Genomic DNA, 27,750 nt, shown 5'->3' on the forward strand with positions numbered 1-27,750 from the left:
AATTCAAAATGCAACCGTTTGTGTCTGTTATTGGTTCTCACCCCGCTGAGGAAACTACATGCCCGTTCTAACATTCTAACTTGTGGGGATACCTTTGTATTCTAGATTTACTCAGTCTAATTAAGAGAACTACCGGACTAACTGAATGGTTGAGAAAAAGGGTTTTCAACCAAGACCTAATGCAAAAATAAGAGAATCAGCTGCAAGGGTAGCCTTATCCGGAACACAAACAATATATGGATTATCACAACAGTTTCTGGAATCTGAATGACCCGCTAGGATAATGTTATGCAGGATCATAGCAGGGATATGTTTAGACATTAACAATCAATGGGTTTCAATTATCTCGGCACTATGCTCTTTCGCTCTCTTCGTGTTTTGTACAATTCTAAAAAAGGCAGATGGCTTGAGTTGAAATGCAGCTAAGAATGTAATTGACAGAGTACTGCAAGAGGTTGCAAATCCTCTCTCTTCTGAGTGATTTTAGGAGCCCCTCCTCTAAGAAACAGGAACGCTTACATTTCCAGTATTCAGCAATTAATACGTACCCATGCTTTTGAAATGATCATGCATCCCAAACACACTAAATGTCCATAAATGACTTTAAAGGGATAGAAGTTTTGCCAAGATTGGAAGTCAAAACATTTAACAATCCTGCTTTATTTGGGACATGAAACTACACATCATTTATGTGAAGAACCTCATTATATCATGATTGGCCAGTGTCCATCTACTCCCAGAGAGAGAATTAGTGATCATCTTAATTTGGATTATTCATGAGCTCAACTTATTTAGTAATAAACAACCCTGCTCAGCTGCTGTAGTTGCAAAGGCATACTAGAGGTTGTGCCACCATGGGAAATGCGTCATGCTCCTCAGCTTTTCCATCTAAGTCTTTAACTCAGCAGATAGAAGGTCAGAGTCCCACTTCTGGATGTCTAGGTGCAACACCATGCCTGCCTTCTAACAAATAACCCTCAGAGGTTTCAGTTAGATTTGTAAAGTCAAACAAGTTGGCAGCTCTCACACCGTTGATGTGCAAAAGTGTAGCCTTGACATTGGGCACATACTTACTGTAATAATTAGGATTAAGATTGTGGCAATAGGTATTCCCAGATGCAGGCTGCTAGCATAGTAACTTTTTGTTGTCACCCGGTCCATCTCTTTGCCTCTTCCTTCAGGCTGTAATCTTGCAACAACAATGCCCTTGGATCCTATGCAATTAAAGAAAAGCAAGGAACGCCTATTCAATGTCCACCCTTTTATCCTCAACGGTGGGCTCCAGTGAGTACAGTTTTTACCAGAGCTCTTTAGACTTCGTCGTGAAATTAGAAGGACTGTTCACGAGTTTAGTCCCTTGCAAGCACTACAGATATTCTGTACGACTTTGCTGGAGCAATACTTCCTAAAAATGAGGTATAATTAATCCTGTCTTTTGTATGTCATGCTGCAGGTCACCCAAACACATACATGGAAGGGACAGTAAAGAATGTGTGAATTGGAGAGATGTGGAGACTTGTACCGCCCAATATTGGAATATGAATCGCCCCTAGCACCACCCATGCATGTAGTTCTCCTAGCCTCTGTAAAAGATCCTATTTTTAACAGGTAAAATAACCAGGACGCCTGCTTTTGTAGTCAGCAATTTAGCCAACAATAAATACCAAGGGCCTCATTGCGAGTGCATCAGATGGGGGAGTGCCTATTCCGCACCTACAGATTTATTGATACTGAGGGTTCCGTTAACTTCAGGGCTGCAGAAAATATAGCAAATTCACTGGTCTGAACCATGAGAAATGTGGAATCATCGTGAACATTGGTAATTCTGAATCAGATTCCACTGGTAAATCATGAATTTGTACTAAACTTTGACCCAGACATTCACAGCCGAAATATCTGGGTGAAAGTCAGCCGAAATACCTGGGTGAAAGTAAACAGATCAGTTGTGTTTCCAGCAAATCTCATAATTACAGTGGCGATCTCTCTAATGCTCTACTATAGCCCTTTTATGAAGAAAACAACCATGGACATGGAGGTTTAAAGTACCCATCACCTTTTTGCAGGATTAGCTCTGATCCGTAAAATGCTCTAAACTGTAGTAACTAAGTAGGTGCATTTAAACCAACATCTGCATGGTCTTATGGGTGAACAACAATGAAATGTCTTTTCCATACTTTGTGACAGAGGCTTAATGTAGTTGAACCGGTCTGCAATTACAGATACAGTAGACTCTTTCATTTTCCTAGAAAGACATACTACACTTGCAAAGTTAGATGGCAAAGAGATGGCACCATCTTAACTCAAAAATAGTATCCACCGGCAATGAATAACTACATTTAGGTTATAAACATCTGTATCTCAGCCCTTCGATTAAACGGAAGCTCCCCACTGCTCCCGCTGCCTTTTTAGCATCTATCTCTGCTCATACTCGCAATAATCGAGATTGGGTCATTTATTTCAAGCCTAATGTAGATGATACGCAGATTGTCCTGGAATTGGATGACGGCTTTCACCAGCAATAGAAGCATTTTATGGGTTACCTGAAGGGCACGAAAGCCGGGATGCATGTGAATGGAGCAAAAAAGGAGGTCATATGGTTTTGTACAAATAAACTTTCAGCCAATTCATCTTTCCAGAGTAAACAAGCATTGGCATAGCCAATAGGTCTCGCCTTTGGGACCTTATAAGTTTTTAGCGGTGCAACAATTGATGTTGTTGCACTAAGGATATTGTGCTGGATAACTAAACACTTATCAGGTCTTATTGTATATAGCAATAGGTTTTGCTTTTGGGACCTTATAAGTATTTAGTTATGCAGTATAATATCCTTGGTGCAATATTATGAACTGTTGTATGGCGAAACATTTGTAAGGTCCCATTGGCTATGTGAATGTTTGAGAGAGCCGAGAGTCACAGGTTCCAATGTTTTCCTTGGCTTAACATTCTGTGATTCTGCGCACTTCCCTTAATCTCCAAGTGCCTACGAGAAAATGAATATGTCCTCGTGTAACGTCACTGGAGCTCATTTAAAGCGCTCCAATACCTTTGTGTCGAGTTAACGCCATATACAATTTAAAAAACAATCCTGAAACTGCAGGACCACTGCATCAATGGAACTTTTTGCATTGTACATTTCACATTTAACATGCTGTTCCCTGGGAAGCAGCGAGGGGTTGGAAAGGGTTAAAAGGGTGGAGAGAAGGAACATGTGTGCACCGTCCCGTGGCCGGGAGCCCCAGGTTCCAATGTTGTCCTTGGCTTAACATTCTGTGATTCTGCGCACTTCCCCTAATCACCAAGTGCCTACGAGAAAATGAATATGTCCTCGTGTAACGTCACTGGAGCTCATTTAAAGCGCTCTAATACCTTCGTGTCGAGTTAACGCTATATACAATTTTTTTTAAATCCTCAAACTGCAGGCCCGCTGCATCAATGGAACTTTTTCATTGTACATTTCACATTTAACATGCTGTTCCCTGGGAAGCAGCGAGGGGTTGGAAAGGGTTAAAAGGGTGGAGAGAAGGAACATCTGTGCACCGTCCGTGGCCGGGAGCCCCAGGTTCCAATGTTGTCCCAGGCTTAACATCCTGTGATTCTGCGCACTTCCCCTAATCTCCAAGTGCCTACGAAAAAATGAATATGTCCTCGTGTAACGTCACTGGAGCTCATTTAAAGCGCTCCAATACCTTCGTGTCGAGTTAACGCTATATACAATTTAAAAAACAACCTCAGACTGCAGGCCCGCTGCATCAATGGAACTTTTTGCATTGTACATTTCACATTTAACATGCAGTTCCCTGGGAAGCAGCGAGGGGTTGGAAAGGGTTAAAAGGGTGGAGAGAAGGAACATCTGTGCCCCGTCCCGTGGCCGGGAGCCCCAGGTTCCAATGTTGTCCTCGGCTTAACATCCTGTGATTCTGCGCACTTCCCTTAATCTCCAAGGGCCTACGAGAAAATGAATATGTTCTCGTGTAACATCACTGGAGCTCATTTAAAGCGCTCCAATACCTTTATGTCGAGTTAACGCTATATACAATTAAAAACAAGCAGAAGCCTACGCAGTGAGAGCCCATGGGCACCATATAGCGACACAGCAACGGGAGAGGCCGACTGCTTGCTGCAGAGACGGGCCAGCGCTGGAGCAGAAGTGCAATGAAGCGGGTCTGCCTACGAAAAGAGCACATCTAAAGAAACGAAACCAGGAGCGATGACGCGCGCCGCTGAATGTAAACAAGGGCGTGTGTGAAAGACAAGCAGTTGAGAAGGGAACAGGCAGCAGCTGTGTTCAAGCACACTCCTGCTTGTGGCGGCATCCGCCTTGCGGGAGCGAGCAGCGGCCAATTAGAATGCGCGCCGCTGCTCGCTCCTGCAAGGTGATTGCCGCCACAAGCACGAGTGTGTGCTTGAAAATGAGCAGTGCGATGGCTATAGGCCCTCCTAAGCAGCGCATGCACGCTGTGTAGGCGAGACCTAAAAACCTATAGGTGATAATAAATCTTTTTTTTTTAATGATGAATCCAAACATCTAAAATGACAACAAAAACATTATTTGCAACCTTTTCAGGTATTTAGTTTCGACCAAAATTGCAGCAATGATGGTGAGAGCAGAAAGTCACTTCTAAACTAATCCATACCATACCCTCTACTTCAGAATTACAAGATACTGCTCTTGTTCCTGTAGGTGGATCAGAACACTTTGGTTTGATTGGTTGTGGGCAGGAAGAAGCATAGCCATATTAACCAGGCAAGTAGAAATCTTTGTGGGGTCAAATTAAAGTGTTTGCAGTTAATCAGGGGTTTTAATGGCTCTGCATAGCAATATCTGACAATGAAGTTAATTTTTTTCAAGGAAGTGTGAACATTAAAATCTTCCAACAAAGGTATTCTTCAACCTTTCCTATATCTTCCTGGCTTTTGGAGACGCAGCCCATTTGCAAAGTGCATCCATCGTCTGAAATGACTGCAAGTCAAAATAAGACCAATAATCATCTACACTTGATTTAATCATTGCCAGAGACACACTTATTTCTGCAATTCCTTAGAACATTGCATGGGTTTTGCTGCAGGTCGGTCTACTCTGAAATGGTATCCACTGGTGCATTTAATTTCATTTGGTAGCACTGCTAGCAACAAGATGTCCAAAGTCTAGAGATGCCTGTCGTCATAATTATCGCCATAAGTTGCTGATGTAATGGCTTTCGTGGCAGTCATTTCATTTCCAACAACAATAAGCCCAGCACAGAGTCTGCTGAGGAGGATTTGTCAAAAGATGTAGACCATGAATGGGCCTGTAGGCCAGAAAAGTGAAAGATGCAGGCAAAATCACAACTGAAATGGAAGCCCTTCATGTGTATATTAATGTAGTTTTGTTAAAGAATGATATGCTGCTTTCTGGCCACTTCAGAGTGGGCAGATGATGTCAGCTCTACATAGTAAAGTATCTTAGTACATTTGGTTCAGTGTGGTCATGTATTTACTTCATAGAATCAGCAATTACCCTGTTCCTATTGATAATGATAGGGGTGCAGTAGGTAAAGATGGGTGGAGGGTATGGTTTTCAGGGTTGGTGCGGTGGAAAGGTTGAATATGTAGAAAGTAAGGCAACTTGATTCTGAACTCAGTTTATACAACTATCACGGTGTAAGGTTAGGGCTCTAATCAGCTTTTCCACCACTAAGTCTTCTGACTCTATCAGGTTTTTAGTTGCAGGGGAAAGAGTGGCTGAGTCAATGTTATACCTTTAAGTTGAAGTATCAAGGTAAGAAGTATGCTGTGGCCCTATTGTGCCTACTATTGGATCCCCTTTTAAGTGCAGTCCAAAATAAATGATGGTGTTTATAAAGCGATTGAAGAAGGCTTTGCATAATTTGGATATTGATCTGATGGATCCACCTCTGTGTTTCTGCCATTTGAATTTTGGCTGATGCTCACAATATAGTTTGATGACTTGAGACTTTGGATGGCACATATTACGGCACCACACACTGAGGAAGCATGGGTGTCTACTTCAGTGGTATTTGTGTAGAGTTTACAGGATTTTCAATTTAATCATGGCTGTAACTGCAATCTATGGGAGATCTTTCCAATAATTTTGTTTAATCCTCTCGTTTTAAGTTCAGAATTAGAAGGTAATTTAATTTTTTTGGGGAGCAGGAGCCCTGTTATAAATTGGTTCCTCTGACTGATTTAGAGCTGGGGCAATCACTAGGTTCCAAAAGTGGGGTTTACCTAGTCGGAGAACTTTGACCAGAAGCCCATCCACCATAGGACAGCCGCCTGATAAACATCAGAAGGCCCAACCCATTTAAGGCAGGCCTTTATGTATGAGACAGCCATGCAAGGCATTAAGGTCCTGAACGGATTAGAACTATTAATGGCCCCTGAACGCGGACACAAAAATTCTAGCAGATCAAGACAAATAATCTTTTCTTCCTCAGAAACAAATTCCTGCTTAAATGCTTCGTTTCTGAGAAACAAAAAGAAATGCCAAGTGGACTGGTCATGACATGGCTGGTCTCTAGGTTTCCCTTTTATTTTTTAACAAGTGTGCTACCACTATATTGACAGAAGTATTCTGTCACAAATGGCTGCCAAGTGATGGGCAACATAACATGGCAATCTATGGATTTAGGGGCAGGGAACTTCTAATGAGACCCTTAGTGAGAAAATATGTAATCTTAACTTGAACTAATATGTTTGAAACCGATTGGATGTAACTTTTGCAAATGTAATTGCCATATATTTTGTGAAAACGCTTTATTTAAATGAAAGTGTCCCTAGCAATGTTATTTATGAAATAACATGAAAAGACCTTTTTTCTCCTGCTTGAGTAGAAAATGCATATGATTTGACAGCTGCATAGTACATACTTCCAGGTCAACCTAAAAACTCTCACTACCATGAGCAGGGAGAGCACTCACCTTTGGGGACTTGCTCAACATGCTTGAAGAAGTCTTGCATAATTTATCATGATATTGGTTTTGAATATGATAAATGGGTATATGCCGTATACTTTGCGTCTACTTATGTTTCACCCACACCCCTCCCTGCACAACATAAACAAACAAGGCAGATGCAAACAGCGAAAAGGCACAGCAGTGTAGTGGAAGTGGGCAGGGCTATGGGGGGCATCCTCTATAAAGAAAAACAGAAGCACAGGCATGGGGGCTTTGCTCCATAAAGAAAAAAACAAAGCAGTGGTACGGGGGGGAAACACTCACATAACATAACACTAGCAGCTACCCAGAGCATCCGCCCGGCAAACAGCGGAGGTCGCTCCTTCTTCCAACTGGCAGCAAAAACACCCTACCCCTGAACCTCAGAGCCTCACGATCGCTCCAGCAGTTTAGGAAGGACCTCAAGACCTGGATGCTCAACCAATAGGAACAGGTAGCTTGATCCTGAAGCATGATCCCACAACACCACGAGACCCTCACGGGTAAAGCAGCTGCGCTCTACAAATCCTAACTGATTGATTGATAACAAAAACAAAAAAAGCTGACCATGGAAGCCTACTTTCACATATGGATTATGATCTGCCCAAAAATAAAGAAATATTTGCATGCCATTCTTCCATAGCAACAAGAGTGGCAATGAAAAATTGGTTTTCAAGAAAAAGGGCTAGGGGCAAAAAAAATAAAAAAAATCAGAGAGAGCTGCAAGGCAAACAAGCGCACATAGGTGCATGTCCCGCAACAAAATATCCACAAATTTGATTATAGGTGACATTTTGTTTCCTACCTTGGTGTGATACGCAGGGCTGTCCAAGAGGAATGTTGATTTCATCGCTTCTGGATACATGCAGGCCTTGTAGAGGGCCTGGGAATGATACAACTTGTATTCTTCCACTTCTGGATGGATGTGAGTTAGCTGTTCGTAGCAGTCTGCCGCATTGACAAAGTCTTGCATCTGGTAATAGCAATAACCCAGAAGGGAAAGTCCAGCCCTAGACTTTAGAAAGCAAAGTGAAAAGGTTTCAAAAGTGAAAGGAGTACTAGTTAGTTCAAAATACTAAATGTAATTGACAGCACAGCAACAGGTCAGTTGAACTGGAAAGGGTATCAGAAGTATTTTAGAATTTAGGAGCATGGGATACTCCAACAAACGAGGGGACTATCACATCCGCTGTATTGCAACGAGCCGCTCGTGAACTACTAGTAGCTCTCCAGCAACCTGTGAGTAGCTCTCGTGTGTGCAGCCCATCCTGCTTAATTGGAGGCTTTTGCATAGTTTAATTAATATATGTGTACCAAAACTGAAAATCATGTATTCATGATGAAAATCTGTGTATTTTCGAGACTTTGTGAAAAATAGTTGAATTTGCAAAATATATTTAAAGCTGGTATTTGAGTGATGAATTATACAGCACGGAGGAAACCTATTGCTTATGTTATTACCTTGGTAGCGGGGGCATTGAAGCAATGACTGTTATGTATTACCCACGTAGAGGCAATCCGAATTGATAAAGTCTTGTTCACACTACTGCCGGCAGCCTGCCTGATTTAATGAGGTGCTCACTACCGGCAATTTTGCATGGGTTGCCCAACTGTGTAATCGTGACTCATATGGTCACTATTACAACACTAATAATATTAGTGGCTCGGTATAATTTTTATTGAACAGAAGTAGATCTTTATACACTAAAGGTTAAAGACCAATGCACTAGTAATATGCCAGACGGGACATCCGTCATGTTTGTGACAGAGTATCTGGTCAAAGCAAACACAAGGAAATGATGGACGGAGCGCTGAAACTTTTCAAACACTCACCCCCAGTCACAGATCTGGGTTTTTGCTACCAAAAAGGCAATTCAATTAGTAATCTTGATCAAAACCAATGGATAAATCTACATAAATCTGTCCATTCAAATACATTTACAGTGATCAAAACAAGTAAACGATTTGGGGCTTCTATTGTGCAGCTGGCCTTCCTATAATTGACTCGGAATCCCCTGGTGGAAAACATCACAGCTGTGCGTACTTTCAGCATGCATAATTCAATGTTCTCTGTTTTATCACAAAGTACCCGTGTTATATATAGGATCAAGACAACATATTTAAAGCTGCTATCTTTTCAGGTAATAAAAATTAAGGAGCAACCTGTTGTCTACGAGAAAAAGTTCACTCAATAGAGGAGGCCATTCAAACTTCACCTTATGAAATGAAAATCAGTATTGGCCCATTCCAATGACACAAACAGATGAAACAATGCATTACCCTTGGCTGTTTCTGCAGCTCATTACTGAGAATCTGTATAGCTTCTCCATATCTCGCATCCTTTATCTGGAAAACAAAACAGATAAAAATGAAAAAACACATAAATGACAACTGGGTCTGTACTAGTAAGTAATAAACATCAAAGAAAGCCTACCCACTTAGCACTGTGGGTTTGAGCTGAGACCCCTTCTCCAGTTATAAACTACAACCATCATGAATCTGATACCACTGAGGCCCACCATCTCTAGATGACAATGGCTCAAGGAGCACAGCACGCATTCCTTTCCTCTGCATACTCACACTGTTAATAAATAGATAAAGAGATCAATCGCAACAACAGATCTCTGCAGAGGAATGAGCACACAAAGACGGGTTTTGTCAAAGAGTCACGAAAAACAAGATATATAGGAGCAACCTCCTTTAGGGCCAATCCAAGATAAAGCATTTAAACTCCAAACAGGTGCCATTGGAAATGATGGATAACGCCCCACTTGCAACATTTTTTTTGCAACTTGTTTTTCACATTTTACAAACGTATGTGGCAAAAACATGCCAACAGTGCAACTTTGCAGCAATGGACACCAAGTGAATGTTCTAGAGGTCCACAAACCTACAATGCAATTCCAGGAGGGGGGGGGAAAGGGGGGGGGGTTGGGAGACAGGGGCGAGAAACACACCACCCCCCCTTTTTGTGCACCTCCGACACCCCTACCCCACACGCAGCCAACACCATATGAACAAAAAAACAACAACCGAAATGCCGCCCGTGACCGCCTGGTACATTCTCTCTTTTCTTTTCCCTTTGGCCATTAGCCATCACTCGTACACTGCCCCCTGTTGGCCGACTCATTCCCTGGCCCTAACCGAGCTCTGCCTTACCAGAAGTATCCACACTCGCTGCAGAGGGCTCCGAATGTTCTCCATTCCCCTGATCACCCGCTACCAGGCACTCCAGCATTTTCCCCCAAAGCCCCAGGTCACACTCCGCATGGTCATCCACTCTCACCTTTTTCAGCCTGCACTCCTCAGCCACAGCCCACTCCCTAAGGTCCGCCAACCATCGGTCTGGTGACAGGTGGCGCAGGCTTAGCCTAATGCATTGCAATGCGTCACCATGCTAGTACCAGACCCAGCATGGAAAAATGATATCCTTCTTTCTCCCCATAGCAGGGGTCAAGTAAGCAGTGCCGGATCTGTCGCTGCATTCGGGTGTTCGTTACATTGTGCAGGCCTTCTACAACGACTGCCAAAACCTGGGGCCTTCCCACAACATATGCAAGAAGTGTGCCAGAATGCCTCGGCACCTGGGGCAGCCATTGGCCCTAGTTGGACAAATCCTGTGAAATCGCTGTGGTGTGAGGTAAGCGTCTTGTAGGTAATAGAACTGAGTCAGCTTAAAGCGTGCATTTCTGGCCGTGTCCCAAACCTGGGCATGTGCACGTTTCCACTACCCCTCCATGAGCTGCCTCCCAGTGCCTCATTCCACCCATTAACGACCGTCTCCATGTCCACTCATCTATCCCCCTTCAGTGTTGCATACTATCGGGAGATCAGGCTCCTCTCAGACCCTATGTCCAGGATCACGGTGAGCGTGTTGGACTCTGTAAGCTCAGCCATAAAGTCTGTCCATATTTCTTTGACCATGTGGATTAGCTTAGCATACTGCAGGAACTGGTCCAGTTGCAGCTGAAACAATTCAACAGCCTCAACCATCGTAAGAAAAACCCCATTTTGGTACAGGTCTACCACTCGGTGTCATCGACCCGCCGTCCACTGGAACATAGCCATCAAAGTCTGTACACTGTGAAAGGGCAGCAGTCACCAAAGTGGAAGCACCTCTAAGTTAGGGGGCCTCCTCAGTACATATTTAACTTCCATCTCCCAAACCTTGGCAACCTGCCGCACTATGCATAGACACACTGCCAGGTGTTGCGTCCCTCTCATCAAGTGTTGGAGAGATCACTCTGCTCCACAAGTCCAGCCAAGAGCCGTTTCTCTCTATTATCGCCTTCAGCACACCATAGCACTGCATGTTGCAGCTGTCCGGCCATGTAATACAGCTTGAGGTCCAGGACTCCCAAGGCCACCTTTATTGGGGTGTCCAGCTTTAGGGTCTCGAGTTTAACTCTACTCCTCCGCCACGCGAGACCAAAGAGACAAGAAGGCTATAAAAGGACCGTGAACGTAGATCTCGAGATATCTCAGAAAGAATTTTGAAAAGGCAGACAAGCAGCGGGGAAGGAGGACCGTCTTACTGAAAGCCACACTACCCATACCCGAGAGTGGCAGCGTATTCCAAAACTCAACGGATACATGTAAGCCAGTGAGCTTTCGGCCCATATTACGGTCATTTTGGTCCCTCTCAGTTTGTGCGATCTGAATACTGAGGTACCTGAAGCTCTATGTCTTCGAGGGTAGCCCTGTCTAAGGTGGACAGCTAGCAGTGGGTGTGCCTATGTGCCCCACGGGGAAAAGAATAGTTTTCTGCTTATTCACACACAGACCTGACACTCACTGAAAATTATCCATGATCCCCAACATCACCCACATCAAGTGATCCGGGCGGCTGAGGTAAACAAGAGTATCTGTGTATATCGAGACAACATGGTTAGTGTTCCCGATCCAGATACCCCACTCCCCAAGGTCCCTCCGAAGCCATGCCGACAGGGGCTCCATTGGTAGTGCGAAACGCAATGGGGATAGAGGACTGCCCTGCCTTGGACCTCTTCATACCTGAATGGGCTCCGACACAATGTTCCCCGTCTGCACTCTAGTGGTGGTTCCAGCATAGAGTAGACAAACTCAGGACAGGAAACCCTTTGCTATCCTCATATGTCTCAGCATGGACACTCAACATCCTGCGAGTCTGACAAATCACTTAATCTCTGCATGCCTACCAAAAATGAATGTGTCCGTGTGTAACTGTTGCAGGGATTCTGCTTATACACAGAACTATGCGTAGAACCCCAGGACCTCAGTGAATTGTGGTGTACCAGAAACTCACCTCAGAACCCAGTATCCGGCTAGCATAAGTGTCCCATTCGTTATCCGAGATTTGGCTCGGCGATCCCAATGAAAAGACAACCCAGAACAAGCGACTCAGTGTACTCACAGGAATGGTGGGAATCGGAAATACCTGTTCGTATATTATTCTCACATCAGTCCACAACAAGAATAAACAGAGACACGGTGAAAATAAAAAGAGTTTATTTTTATAGACCACGTGTCCTCAGATGCAGTACTTTGGCTAATACAAGCAGACAAATGATTATAATTAAAACCATCAGCATCGTTACAATACCATAGAATATAAAAGGAGTGATCATGTTATAAATGACAGTGGATACTACCACCTTCCCTTTACTAAGAAGCTAATATTATTATTATGCTAATAAAAGGTCTCTTAGGCTTGAATAGGGGACCCCATACCTACTCGCAGGAAGGCTCGTCTTCGGTCTGAATATTAAACATGATGTCTGCAATATTAAAAGCACCAACTTTCAGGTATTCGCAGCTGCCTGTGTGTTATGGCTAAATAGTGGGTCGATCAACCTGAAGTGGAAAACATGCATTGTTTAAAAACCCAGACTGTTTGTTACACTATGTACAGACCAAGGTCACTTCGCAGAGCTCGGGATGGTAACAACAGATTGCTCTCATGGGAGGCAAAGAGCGAGTCAGCAGTTTGTTTAAACAATAACATGTAGACGCAGTGTCGTGCGCAAAAGCAGCAAGATGGCTTTCTAACATCTAACGTGGTTATGCTAACTTAACAATGTATGTACGTATTAAGGGATTCCTTACTACATGCCCCCTTGATCGAAGCACTAACCATCAGGGAAGAAATGAGAGAACGCAGAGTTCAAATTCGACAGAGCAGAACAAGGCGTATTCAATTTCGAAACCAAGTATCGGTTAAGAACAAGTTCGAAAAGAAAAAAGAAAACGGGAGAAAAAGAAAAAAAATTAAAACCTTAAAAAGGGAAAGGAAAAAAATGAAAAAAACGCTGTTTTGGCCAGCAATCCAAAGTCACCGGTAATGTTCAGTACAAGGTAGAAAAAATATAGTGGATGACAGTTCACTCAATCCATGAACGTGTATGCAGCATACGTAGCAACAGCTTCCAACAGAAAATCGTTGGCACGGCCACTAAAAGTTTCAGCCATCCAGTTAATCAAAGAAAAGGAACATACATGTTCTTCAATGAGCGGAGCCTCTAGCACCATCAGAGGGCAACCGACGTGTTCCTCCAGATAACTCATATTCAAGAAGTCATAGGCAGCCCTTGCGATGTCCCAATTACCCAGGATACCATGCGCCGCACCACAGGCCATAATCCGAACACCAGAACAGGCAAACTCGTGAGACACTAAGGGCCTCATCAGTCGATCATAATCCGGCACCGGAGACACCGTGTTGGTTAAGCACAAATCCAGAGGCCATTCAAAGGGACAATCTAGGCAGTGAAAAACAGGTTGCACGCAGGTGAAGTAGGAATACCGGAAGGATAATCCATACGCCAGGCTCAAAGTCGCCAATGGCAGCGTACCATAATATTCAAGCATCCTGTCATGAAGAAGAAGCAGACGGGACAGGTTGTCGTGTGGCACAGAAAGAGCAGCCATTTCGTAGTATGAAAAGTAAAAATAGCACACCTGCCACCAGCGCCAGAATCAGCGGGACACCGCCAAAGACGCTCGAGAAAATAGAATGAAAAAATGCCGGAATCACACCAAAAATAGTTTGGAAGGAGGTCACGAGGCCTGAGCCTACAAGTTTAAAAAAATTAGCCAGGCCAGTTGTGGACGAGGCATTGAAAATTGTTTGGATCAAAGCACCAAAATGCAGGGGGAGGTCAGTATTCAAAAGCGCCTGTACCTCAGTGCGCGTATTTGCTACGTGAAGGACAAACGTTTCTCGGGAGGAAGTCAATAGCACCTCCTTTTGGGACAATAGAGCTCTTATTCTGCTCATCTTGTTGAACTCTGCTTTCAAGGTCGGAATCGAAGGCCAGATGGAAACATCCAGCCGCCCATGCGGGGGAGGAAATAGAACATTATTGCAGCAGACTACTCTCTGCGATACAGTCACTATATATGGGATTCCCACTAACATCCCGCAGCAAGCTTCATTATTCAAAATCAAATAACTACCGTTTGCAAGCAGCGTGAAAGACGGTGTAATCACTGGCACTGGGATACCTTTGAGGACGCAGGCCAAATTCGGGGCGTGTACATTGCATGCACCGTGTAACTGAATGTGCCTATATACTACAGAATGATCAGGTGTCGAGGTACACTCCTCACCTTTCAGGTAAACCTCTGTACCGTCTCTTGTACATCTATACGTAAAAGGGAGAGACCAAACCTCATGCAGGAACGCCGTACCCAACTGTTCATATCTACCCAGGGCATAGTGTTTCATGCATGACGTAAACTTAAAAAGCGCGAAAGGGAGCGTAATCAACCCATGTACTAACCACACGGCTGAATTCGATTCCGCCACAGAGAAAGGTAACGGCTCCAACTTTTCAATGTGTAACAATGAATATGTTGCATCTTTCATGGACATGAACTGTTGCTTTACAGTAAGGTTAAAGGGAAGGAATAATGATGTCGTATTCAGATAGTCCCAGGGGACCTTTCCTGCCTTTAACGTTTGTAAAGTCCATGCAAACTGCATAACAGAACGCAACTGGTTTTGACCATGGTACAATACAGACATATCATCATGTACAATATCAACAATTGAAGAAACAATATTGTCTAATGTATAAATTCTGGAAGAAAGAGTGTTAATGCTGTTATCTATGACGGCTAATACCTTTTCCATATTTGCTTGATCAATAGCCCTCAATCTAGAAGCCGCTTCAATTTGCGACAATTTCCATACTTCGTTGTAAATAGCATACGCCCACCTCTTGGATCTGCCACTCACAGGACCTTTAACAAAATCATTCAAATCTATTTTGTCATGTAATTTTGATAAATGAACTTTGACAGATGCCAAGGTGGAATGTCGCAGCCAGGATTGACATAATTTCCCTACAGAGTAGGTAGTTACTGTATGAGAGGACTCAAACCGAGGGTCTACGCGTTGCTGAGTATACCCCGGTTTCAGACCTAGAAAACGACGTTGACAGGTATCGGAACTGCTTTGCCAAACTAACCATCATTCACTACTAAATTTCAAAATATTGAAAGATGTATTATAAACTAATGACTGCAAAGCAGGAAGGGACAGATCTGTGTGGTTATCCCAATTTGGGTAAGCGCCCAGATCTGGAACAGAAGGGAAATTTAGTTTTTTAGAAGTGGCCAATCCGAAACAGGTGGTCTGGAAGATGGTTGAATTTAAAAACAACATATGATTTGGTACAAGACATGCACGATGTAAAGCTTCAGATCCCTGAACCTGCCACGGTTTGGAACCCCAAACCGATTTAAGATCAATAGTAGCCTTCCACAGATCATAACCTTTGATTGACAACTCATCCATAAAGGACTTAGAATAGAGTAATTTGGTGTGTGTCAGTCTAACCTTCGAGGCAGACTCAGGCATCACTTTAAAATAAAAGGATGCCGGGTTGGAAACACTGAAATCAGTAAAATAAGTATACTTATCAACCAATGTAGGTGAACTGCCGAAAGAGGGGGTGGGACAGTGTTCCCATTGGGTAAAATTTACAAAATTACGAAATGTGTTCGCTTTATGCAGAAAGTGATCGCCATAATGCTGAAAACAATACTGTTCTGCATAGTTAGCCGCATTTTCATATAAATCTTCTGCATCAAAAGCGGCATAATATTTCAAATCAGAAAACAGTGCTTCAATGGCATGAACATCCCAATCATCAGAAAGAATGTTCTGCTTAACCACATCACCCATAGAAACACGAAACACATTAGGTACATTGATGACCTCCGTAGGACCATGAATTTGGAATTTAACAGCATCCCACGCAATTCCATCCAAAACGGGCCAGGCAGTAATATTCACAAAAGTCTGGTCCCTTTTCATGATGTGGGACGATGAGTGGGGGGCCAAAGTTCCATTGATAAGTCTAATTGTAGATCTTTCTTTAAGATAGTGGCCATTCACCAGACGGAAAAATACTATCACAAATCCAATGGACATAAACAAAAAAATACTTATAAGCACCAGCCAGATGTATGTCCAAGGGGGAATCAAAAAATGTCTTTTGAACCAACTAGCAAAAATAGCAATGTTCGAAGGGGAAGTAGGAGGCAATGAGTTAGTGTCAAAGGAGAAACGTGACTGGTCAACCGCCGTAGATTGTAAAACAGGCGAGTGACCATTTGTAGGATAAGCATACTCAGTCTCTTCGGGCAGACCACCAGCCGGCGGTATTAACAAGGGATCAGTAACTGACTGCATCTCGATGGCAACATCAGACAAGGTGTTAGAAGCAGGAACCAACACTGAATTTCTTTGCATTGTCTGGCAGGAAACTGCTGGAGTTAGACTAAGAAGTATCGGCCACTCGCTGAAGTTTGACATTGTCAATAGAGATGTACCTGTTTTCTTTGCGACCAGGAAGTGGAGGTAAAATGACTGTTCTTGTACCCTGCACTCCAAGCACTGGAACCGGTGCACGATAAGAGGGGCCAAACTCCTTCTTGTTCTCCACCTTCTCACGGACCAGGTCTCCAACTCGGGGTAGCCAGCCGACTACCGGAATCTGAAGCTCAGCATCAGACGTGGAGGGCAAGTGTTCCTTCGAAAGAGTGTCTCTGGCTTCTTGTAGGGTCTGCAAAACAGCACAGTGATCATCTACGTCAAAGGGTGCGGTCGACGCCGCCATGTCTAGACCATCAAGGTCTGGGACAAACATTCTGATTCCGAAGAGCATCATGTATGGGGTCCGCCCACCCAGAGACCTTCTAGGGAGATTATTAAGTGCACGTTGGACGTTATACAAATGGGCTAGCCAATTCCGGCCTGTGCCTAAAACACGTGCTGTCAAAGATTGCTTTAAGTCACGGTTCATTCGCTCCACCACACTATTACCCTCAGGTCGGTAGGGGGACGAAAATTTGACTTGGACCCCCAAATTTCTCATAGCCTCCTTGTAAGCCTTAGAGGCGAACGCAGGGCCCTGATCAGAATGGAAGGTACCACACGCAAAAGTTCCCACAAAGACACGCAAATCCTTGATGACAGTCCGCGAGTCAGCACTCCTTCGTGGCCATACCCAGAGAAAACGTGTGCACGAATCCACTGCAACCAAGATATACTTGTACGCAGTATCAGAAGAAAAAGGACCGCAGTGATCTAGATAAACACAACCAAATGGTTTATTAGATATGTACAACTGTGTTTGTGGTGGGCGCGCAACAGTGGAAGGTTTAATCTGTTGGCAAATGTCACAATCAAGAACATAAGCGCGCGCTTGTTTATATAAACCAAACCACCAGTAACGTTGTTGTAACAGAGATATAGTAGCGGACACGCCGGCGTGGGCTGACGCCAACCCCTCGTGCGCTGCTAGTATCAGAGATGGTCTGCAGTCCGCGTTGGGAATAATTCTGTCACCAACGTTGTTAATCCTCACTAACGGGACGTTATCAGGACTTAAGTGATAAAAATAACGAGAAGGAAAACCCTTCAGGTAATCACTTCCCTTCTCTGTAGCAGCAATAGCTGCCAAGATGTCATCATCAATCTTACTTTTAGATCTTGTAACTGCTGCCACTAAGTATGTAGCCACTGCGGTTTTTGCTGCCTCGTCAGCCAAGCTGTTACCGACAGCAGTTTATGCTTAATTGTGCTACCTTTGGTATCACGATAATCGTTTTGAGACCAGAAGTGTAAATTGTCATTGTAGGACTGGACACAATAAAAGGAGTCACTTACTATAAGAGTCGTGACTCGGGGATCAGCAAACTCCAGTGCAAGCACCAGAGCCCGGAGCTCCGCCAATTGCGCGGTACAATCACCCAATGACTGCGTATGCACGGCATCAGATTGGAATTCACCATTTACGAATGTACCCACGACAATTGCGCAAGCCGCAGAATAGGCATGTTTTGATCCAATCGCCGGCTGCGCCGAGCCGTCAGTGTATATGACACAATGGTATTCTTCGAGCGGGCGCAAAGACAGAGGAGCCGGATGAACAAATTCATACTGTAAGTACTCCTGAGTCTGTAAAGAGGCGTCAAAGATATAAGTGACATCTGGTGAAGTCAGAGTTGTGGCCCATTGTATCCACCGTGGATGCAAAGCTTTAGAATTTGGTACACTTGCTTTTGTCACTGCCTCTAGGGCAGGATACGGTGTTACAACCAGTATCTGTTTTCCATGCGACAGTGCGCGTTCTTTAAGGATCGCCATCTGTACCGCCGTCAGAACTTTCTCGACAGTGGAAAAATGCAATTCAGCAGAGGTGTACAAGTGTGATTCATACGCAATGGGGACTGTATCGCCCTCATTGAACGTCAAATACGTGAAACCCACTGCGCCTGGTACTATTCTTATTACCAGGTTAGTGCGGTTATCACGCGTCAGCAAGTATTGTGAAGCAAGAAGATCAGCCTGTAAAGACTGTAGAATAGCAGAATGTTCTAGCTGCCAACTAGACTTCGAAAAAGAAGGTTGTACCAAGGCGTAAAGCGGCTTGATACGCTGGGCATAATCAGGAATATACGTCCGTCCGAAATTCAGAAAGCCCAGCAGAGATTGTAATTTTTTCAGTGTTGTAGGAGCACGCAAGCATGCGCACTTCTCCAGAAAGTGAGGAGCCAATCCCTTACCTTCATTGTTGAGCTCGTAGCCCAAAAACAACACTGTATATTCCGCGATGTGAGACTTCGCAAAATTAAATTTGTAGCCATAGTCTGCAAAACTCACAATAATATTGTCGACTCGAGACAGATGTGGCATCAGCTCATCATCCGTGAGGTAGATATCGTCAACATAGGAGTATGCGTCGGGGTCAATTCTCTCTAAGAGAGAGACCACGCGAGCGGAAAAGACGCCAGGGCTGTTTTTATAGCCCATGGCTAATCTTGTGAACTGTTTCTGTTTGCCGCCCGAAGTAAACGCCGTCCACTGGCTACTCAGTGTGGACAGGTTATGGCTAAAAAAGCCATTGGAGATGTCAAGTGTCGTTTTAAATCTCTTACGCACAAGACTGTCGACAAGAGCCGAGCTGTGAGTATTTTGTACCGCGCAGGTCCGGCAATGCGAATTTAAGTGCCGGTAATCCAAAACTAAACGGTACGACCCGTCAGGCTTCGTCACAGTGAATAAAGGGTTATTCATAGGGGACACACAAGTTTCAATAACACCCTGATATTCCAATTGTTCAAGGATTGCAGCGACGTGCGGTCTAGCTTCACGACACATGGGATATTGGGGTTGAGGCTGGGGCATAGACCGCAATGGAATCTCATGGCAGGGGGACAACCGGTCCCATCCCACTTGAGTACGATACACCGCCGGCGCAAGCGCCAGTGCCCACTCCTCAGCGTACACTTCAGCCTGGTCCTTAGGCACTGTGTGCGCAAAGGACGGGAGGATTACCTCCTCCCCTCTAGGAGCTTCTAAAATGAAAGCTGGGGGCCAATCTGCCTCCGCTAGGAGGATATCATAGGTGGTAGTCAGATTATCCCAAAAAATCCCCTTTATTGTACGTTGTATGTCACCCTCAATTAGTAAGACTATTTCGTAAAGTCTGTCAGGGGGAGCCACTCTGGTGTCAGCTGTTTCAACAGTAACCAATATATCAGTTGCTGTCGCCGCCAGAAATGGACGCAGAGCTTGACGGACTATGGTAATTTCCACCGCGCTGTCCAGTAGCGTCAGCGCCCATGTCCGGTTCCGAAGCTGTGTCCGCACTATCTGAGGCATACCTTGCCGTCAGAGCAGCCACTTTCTTCTTCTGAAACGGGGGTCTTTGTCGTGCAAATTTGTCCTGCTTGCCTTTACCCTCAGTCTGTCGGGGCTGGTCACGTGTTTGTGGAGCACCCCGACCTTTGCCACCGCCTCCGCCACCGGACTGTGAAGCCGATGTTTCCTGTGAAGAACGAGGAGAACGTTGTTCAGAAACCTGAAATCTATCAGGAGACTTAATAGTAGCACGATCACGCTGATCATAAGTGCGCTCATTACCTGACTGAACGGGAGAGGCAGGCCGAGACCCCTGTTTCTGCTGCTGCTTTCCCTGTTGTTTTGACCGCCAATTCTGTTTCGGAAAGCTTGGACGGTCATCCTTACCAGTGGCTTCAGCCTTACCCTGCTGCTTAATTTCGGGAGTTTTGATCACAGGTTTAACTCCTAAAGAGCTACGACCCAAATCTCTGTACACCGACGAGATTATTTTCGCAAACTCCCGCGGCTTATCCTCATCAGCAACTTTCTTCAGTTCATTACGAACTTGGAACTGCATAGCATCACCCTTAAGGTTACACATTATCATGGTAGCCACCAGGTCAAACTGTCCGAGGAGCCGCATGCCTAATTCTATCGCAGACTACGCACCGTGGTTATCTTGAACACGTTTAATAACGGAGGGTAGTACCGACATAGACGGAGTGCCAAAGCACTGCGAGTACGTCGCTGCAAAGACCTTGCCCCAATTCACACAATCATCAATGTCGGGGACCAAGTCTTTAGGCAAACTAATGGTAAGAATCCTGTGTTTCTCCACAGGAGATGTATTCGGGTATACCGCTTCTATTTGGTCAAATTTCTCAGCAAGCCAAAAAGGGAAATCATCCCTAGTTTGGGGGCGCTTGCCCATAACAGAATTAACCATAACAGGACTAATGACCACCGCGTGGTGGTCAGTAGGCTGTCCCGCAACAGCAGGTGCCCCCGCCTGCACATTGCGTGACACGTACTGTACCAACGCCCTATATACTGTAATAAGGGCAGTGTGTAGTACACGCAATTCAGCCACCGTCACCGTGAGGTAACGGGGATGAGGCGTAAATCCGGCTAGTACCGGCCAAGTGGCCCCTGCAATTGATAAAGGGCCCATTCTCGGCGGTATAACCGCATGGGGAAGGGCGCCATTAAACCAAATAAGATGCTGCCAAGCAGATATTGGTATTTCCTGTGTCCTATACGGTGTATAGTTCGCTGGCACGGCAGTGGCAGTGTAAGAATGAAAGGAGTTATCGTCCTCACTCACTGCCGGAAGCGTCACCCAAGAGTAGAACAACTCATAAGGATGAGCCGCATCGGCTCCTACCACAAAGATGACGTTCATACCAGTGTCCGGCACCCCATACTGCGTCAAATGACGTTTCAGAGCTGCACGGCTGTGCGCCGCTATATCTACCGCCATAAGGACAAGCTACACTCGAAGTAATCAGTAGCACAAGGGTTCAATAACCTTTTTAATGATCAAGCTTGAAGAAACCTATATCAACAGAAATAGGTAGGTTTAAATCCGTCAGACTTGTTATCCGGAAACAAGAATGAGGGTGTTGTGGACTAATATAAGCACTACTAAGGCGTTTCAACTCATAGACCAAACGTTAGGTGCGCCATGTTGCAGGGATTCTGCTTATACACAGAACTATGCGTAGAACCCCAGGACCTCAGTGAATTGTGGTGTACCAGAAACTCACCTCAGAACCCGAACCCAGTATCCGGCTAGCATAAGTGTCCCATTCGTTATCCGAGATTTGGCTCGGCGATCCCAATGAAAAGACAACCCAGAACAAGCGACTCAGTGTACTCACAGGAATGGTGGGAATCGGAAATACCTGTTCGTATATTATTCTCACATCAGTCCACAACAAGAATAAACAGAGACACGGTGAAAATAAAAAGAGTTTATTTTTATAGACCACGTGTCCTCAGATGCAGTACTTTGGCTAATACAAGCAGACAAATGATTATAATTAAAACCATCAGCATCGTTACAATACCATAGAATATAAAAGGAGTGATCATGTTATAAATGACAGTGGATACTACCACCTTCCCTTTACTAAGAAGCTAATATTATTATTATGCTAATAAAAGGTCTCTTAGGCTTGAATAGGGGACCCCATACCTCAAAGATCAGCTTAGTGAAATCACATCACAGGAGCATCAGGAGTCTTCTCGCAGGAAGGCTCGTCTTCGGTCTGAATATTAAACATGATGTCTGCAATATTAAAAGCACCAACTTTCAGGTATTCGCAGCTGCCTGTGTGGTATGGCTAAATAGTGGGTCAATCAACCTGAAGTGGAAAACATGCATTGTCTAAAAACCCAGACTGTTTGTTACACTATGTACAGAACAAGGTCACTGCACAGAGCTCGGGATGGTAACAACAGATCGCTCTCATGGGAGGCAAAGAGCGAGTCAGCAGTTTGTTTAAACAATAACATGTAGACGCAGTGTCGTGCGCAAAAGCAGCAAGATGGCTTTCTAACATCTAACGTGGTTATGCTAACTTAACAATGTATGTACGTATTAAGGGATTCCTTACTACATAACGTAACTGATGCTCATGTAAAGTGCTCTGATACCTTCGGTCGAGTTCGCACTATATAAAAAACATGAGAAAGGCATTGAAGATTCATGTGCAAACCCACCCTGGTATGAACCCACACTGGTCTTAAGCCACTGAACATGCCACAACTCCCCTCGGCCGTGTGGACAGTATACTGGAGAGTGGTTCATATCGGCTCCCAGCATCGAGAGCGGGCGGTATGATCCCGGGTCCCCCAGATCCTTCTTAGGCTTAGTGATCATGATTATCCCGCATATCCAGGGCAACTCTACCCTCCTACAAGCCTCCTGTAGCGACTCCAACCAGGAGTCAATCTGAGCCGGGGCATTTTCAGTTAGACATATCACGGAGGTCCGGTACTACCTCTTACACACATATCTCCCTCTTCCAACATCTCTCTCTGGGCTTCAGTAAGCACTAGGAGCGTAACCCGATCCAGGAATGCCTCAGTGGTCTCCAGAGACCCCGTTGCCGACGTCCTCCATACACCTCCACCGTGTGGTCCAACAACAACACATTAATCCTCACCTTGCTCACCACCCTACTCCCATCTGGGTGGGTCAAAGACAGTATCAATGTGGGGGGGGGGGTCGCTCCCTTCTGAGCAGCCAGGCCAACATGCGGGGCAACTTGTCTACCTCTCTATGGGGGCGCCAATACTCCCTCCGGGTGTGACAATCCAATCTGTCCCAGAGCTCTTTCACCGTTTGCTGCACCTCAAGGAGCTTCCCACTCTCCATCCGCGGTCCCGCGTCCTGTCATTGCAGATGGCACAATGCCTGTTCCCCCGCCATGAGGTCTCACTCTAGTCTGCTTCTGGTGCTCCCCATAAGAGAGAGCACTCCCCTCACACAACCACCTTAAAGAACCCCCATTTCATACCTCCACGAGTTGTCGAACTCCAATTGGAGTCCAAAAACCCTGTCAGAACCTCATGTAGTTCCTCTCAGAAGACTGGATCCTGCAGTACATCTGGGTGAAGGTGCCATAGTGGGACCGCAGGTCCCCTCTCACACAGCCCATAATCCAAGAGTAGCGGCGCATGATCAGACAAAAACCAGGCTTGATAACTAACATTCTGGGCACACCGCATGCCCCCCTCGGCTACCAGGAATCTATCCAACTGACTATACGCTCCATGAGCCGGGGAAAAGCAGGAGAATTCCCTGATACTTGGGGGGAGTTCGTATCAGATGTCCCTGCAGCACACCTGCTCCATCACCTCTGCAAGTTAGGTCATCATGTGCGGTTTAGTGCCGGCCGTGGGGCTCTAGTATAACATTTCTACCCTGTTAGGGGTACCATACAAAAGTATAAATCGCCATTCAATGTCCAACTTAAAACTATGAAGCCGAAACAGGAATTGCGGTCCCATGGAGACCCCTCTGGCATAACTTGAATAGGGGGAGGAAAATAACTGTCCTCTTCACCTATTCTGGAGTTTCTGAGCTTCCCCCTCCAACAGCTGTGCCTCATGCAGCATGGCGATCTGCTCCCCCATTCTATGTAGATAAGCATTCACTCTATATTGTTTAATGAAGGTGTTAAGATCCCGTACATTCCAAATAAACAAGCGTAAATGTGCTGCCATTGGTGATGAAAATGCAACTCCCCTCCACAGTGTCCCAGGTCGAGCCGTCTGTCCCCACCAACCTGGTCTGGCAGTGCATTGAATTGGAACCATAGTGCGACCCCTAATTGTCTGCATGCTGCAGCGAACAAAAAATCCTGAACCAAAACTCCCTACTACCTCCCAACTCCCCCTGCCCCCCGGGTAAACAGACACAAACTAGAATCATGTCTCCACAATCATGAAAGCCACCACCATACTCTAAGTAAAACCCACAACTAACACTCAATCAAACATTTATTGAGGGAGGTGTATCAATTACACGGGAACAACCAGTATGTGTTCAAGCCTAGGAACCCTCCCACCCCAGACAAACCGCAGTCACTCCATACACACCCACTCTAGGCTGCCACACCTCACATCATTCTCAGGAGCTCCTCACACATCACCGCCCCTCACTCACTCCCTGTCGTGTCTAAATGAGAAAACACACAATTAACAATGAACAGAGAACAGGGAGGGGGATAGGAGATCCTGCACCCCCCCTAACCCCACTGAGCTGCAACGCTCTTAGCCTGTACCAAATCCGGCAGAAAACAAGGCAACTGTTCAGATTAAGATAATACATGAAGCACAGCGCATTGCAGTACTTTACCCCTCTGGGGCCAAGGTACCCAGCATGTCCTCAAATTGATGAAGGGGGGGGGCTTCCCTTTGTTCCGGGAGTAGTTAAGTTGTTCAACCTCACCTAAGCCTGGGGGCCGAGCAGAAGCACCTCCATCGCGCACGGTTAAAGGCACCTCCCACTCCAGCATGTCCTCCACCATATCTGATCAGATGGAGATCTGATCTGCTCTCGCCAGAGTGGGTCGACGTTACTGACTCCACCAATGCCCTCGCCAGCTCCCTCTCCAATCTCTGGCTCTCCACATTCAGCATCCCATCCTGGTGTACCGCAACCCTTGTGGCTAAGCATGACGTCTTCTTGCCTCTGTTGCATCTCCCTCCCACCGAACCTGTTTGGTGCTGCCACTGCAACCAATCCCATGGACCCCTCACCACCTGTGCTGGTATCCGTCCCTTTCCACTGATCTCCAGCCAGTCCCACACCTCCTCTGGTGTTGAGAAGAAGTGGGAACGTCCATGGTGTAGAACTTCGAGTTTTGAGGAAAAGAGCAGCATATAAGGGAGACCTGTTGCCTTCAGCGTTTGTTTGACTCCAAATAACTGGTGCAGGTGCTGCACCCACCACATGTAGTCCAGAAAGATATTCATTGCCTAGTTCTCAGAGATAGGATCCCCTGCTTGACGTACAGTCTGCAGGATAACTTCCCTATCCATATGATTTAGGATCCTGGCAATCACAGTCCTCGATGACTCACCAGGTGGCGGAGGGGGCACCAACAAACCTGTGGGCATGCTCCACTACAAAGACTGAGAAGAGGGCAGCTTCTAGCAGCACCCTACGGATCCACTGTTCTTGAAAAACTTCCAGGACAGCCCCCTCAAGAAATCCCACAAAGCGCAGGTTACCACAACGGGAATAGCCCTCCGCATTCTCTGCCCACATCTCCAGTTTTGCGTCTGCGCTATAAGCGTGGCGACCGCGGACCGGAGGGTGACCACCTCCTCCTGGAGCTTGTGCACCTGTTGCACCATCGCCAAGGAGCACTCTCCACCTTTCGTAGGTCCGCCCGCAGTAGATAAACATCCATAGTGGCGGTGTTGGGTTTTGCCTGCATCTCCGCACCTGAGGCTTTGATCGCCACCAGTGTCTGCTCTCCCGTAATGGCCGTATATTGATCCCTTTTTGTTTGGTGAGCACTCCGTGTGGTTCTGTCCTTGCCCATCCTCTGAGGAACTCTCATGTCCAGCAGAGGCCCAATTCGCTGGAAGTCCACCGCACCCCCCTCCCAGACAGTTTTCCATAATGAAATCCGACCACTGGCAACTTTGTGCTCAAGGATGCACCAGTCCTATTCCAAGGGCCTCACCTAACACTCCACACGTGTCCCCAAGTGCACACCAAAGGGGGAGGGTTGGCAGCATGTCCACCCATCCACTACTGACAGTTCCTCCTGGGCATTCAAACACTCCTTGTCCAGGAGTCCCACCCGTACTGTTCATCTTCTATGGCCACTAGATCTACGCAAGTGTTTTTTACCTCAGTACACTGTGGACATCAGTCTCCCCGCTTTAGTGCACAAGTCGGTTCTCGCAACGACAACAGCGGCCACAATAAAGGGAGGGGTCCTCAGGGAGCAGGGCCATTACAGCAGGCCAACTTCAGCGTGTCGCTCCATCACCCTCTATGTCTGGCCCCATGTGCCTCTGGCCTAAGCTTGCTGCTGTGTGACCTACACACTGCTTTCTTCATGACAGATTTGCCCAATGCAACAGCCAGGGGAAAAGAAGAAGGGGGTGGTATTCACTGCTGCCCCAAGTCGTTATACTCCGTGCCAGGTCTCCAGTACTAGCCTGTGCCACCACAGTCAATGTTAGACATCTTCCCTGGTAGACCAGATTGGGGGGGGAGGCAGAATGTAGCAGTGTTGTGGCAGGACAGCTTAGGATGATGCCGTTGGGCAGGGAGCTCCCGCTTTTTGCTGCCAGTCTGCCATTTTGCCAGCCACGCCCCAACCACATGCAACATTGTAAAAAGAATAGGCCATAATGAACCCAAACGCCACTTTGCATATACCACCTTAATATAGCTCACCAGAAAAAAAATATCCAATACCATTACATTTATTTTTTGCTCATCATCTCTCAGAAAATCTCAAACTGACACACAGCACTACTCCCCCGCATCCAGCAATGCAAAAGGGAATGGCTTTCATATGGCTCAAAAGGAAAACCAGAAGGGCCAAAATATCCTCCAGGTCATCAACTGCCTGACTGAAGGAGTGTGTGTGTGCGTGCTCACCTTGAAGAGGACTGCCTTAAGGCACTTTAATTAATATGAAACCTCTTTAAAGATTAGCCAATGGCTATCTTATCTGCAAAGAAGAGCCGCTTCACCCCCAGGCTCCCCAGTAAAACAAATAGCCACTGATGAGCAACTCAAAAATCACCTGCAACTTTTTGTACCTCTTCTGATTAAATAGCATTGCTAATGAATTTTACCATCTATATGACCAACATTTGATTTGCTGCATCAATAAAATGGCATAACAGAAGATATGTAGCCTCTAAAAATGCCAATAAATCCAGCTAGAGCAAGAGAAACGGGTCAAACAGACCCCACCTTCTCTCTTTCATGAATCACATCAACTAAAAACAAGGCAACACTCATAAGAAGTCAACGCGACTCTAGTGCAGACAGGTGTATTTCCATCAAGCAAAAACCCATGGACGTTCCAGATCATTACATTATTTTCATTTACTGGCAATTCATAACCACACCAGTATCATATGTGTTTTCCCTACTCGTCAAGTGTAACCCACTAACCTATCAGTATTCTAATAAATAAACAGTTTTCTTAA

General features: G+C 45.6%; 1 protein-coding gene across 1 annotated transcript in view; it reads right to left on the bottom strand.

Annotated features, from left to right (window-relative positions):
* Window positions 1-27,750, bottom strand: part of LOC146789062 (intraflagellar transport protein 70A) — a 276,982-nt gene that overhangs the window by 187,667 nt on the left and 61,565 nt on the right. Inside the window, exons 2-3 of the mRNA XM_085629969.1 lie at window positions 9,216-9,281; window positions 7,741-7,950 (exon numbers count right to left, since the gene is read on the bottom strand). Coding sequence (XP_085486095.1) covers window positions 7,741-7,950; window positions 9,216-9,281 — 276 coding nt within the window. The remainder of the gene's footprint in view (window positions 1-7,740; window positions 7,951-9,215; window positions 9,282-27,750) is intronic.

This window comes from Triturus cristatus, chromosome 10 (genome assembly GCF_964204655.1).
Source record: "Triturus cristatus chromosome 10, aTriCri1.1, whole genome shotgun sequence".
NCBI lineage: Eukaryota > Metazoa > Chordata > Amphibia > Caudata > Salamandridae > Triturus > Triturus cristatus.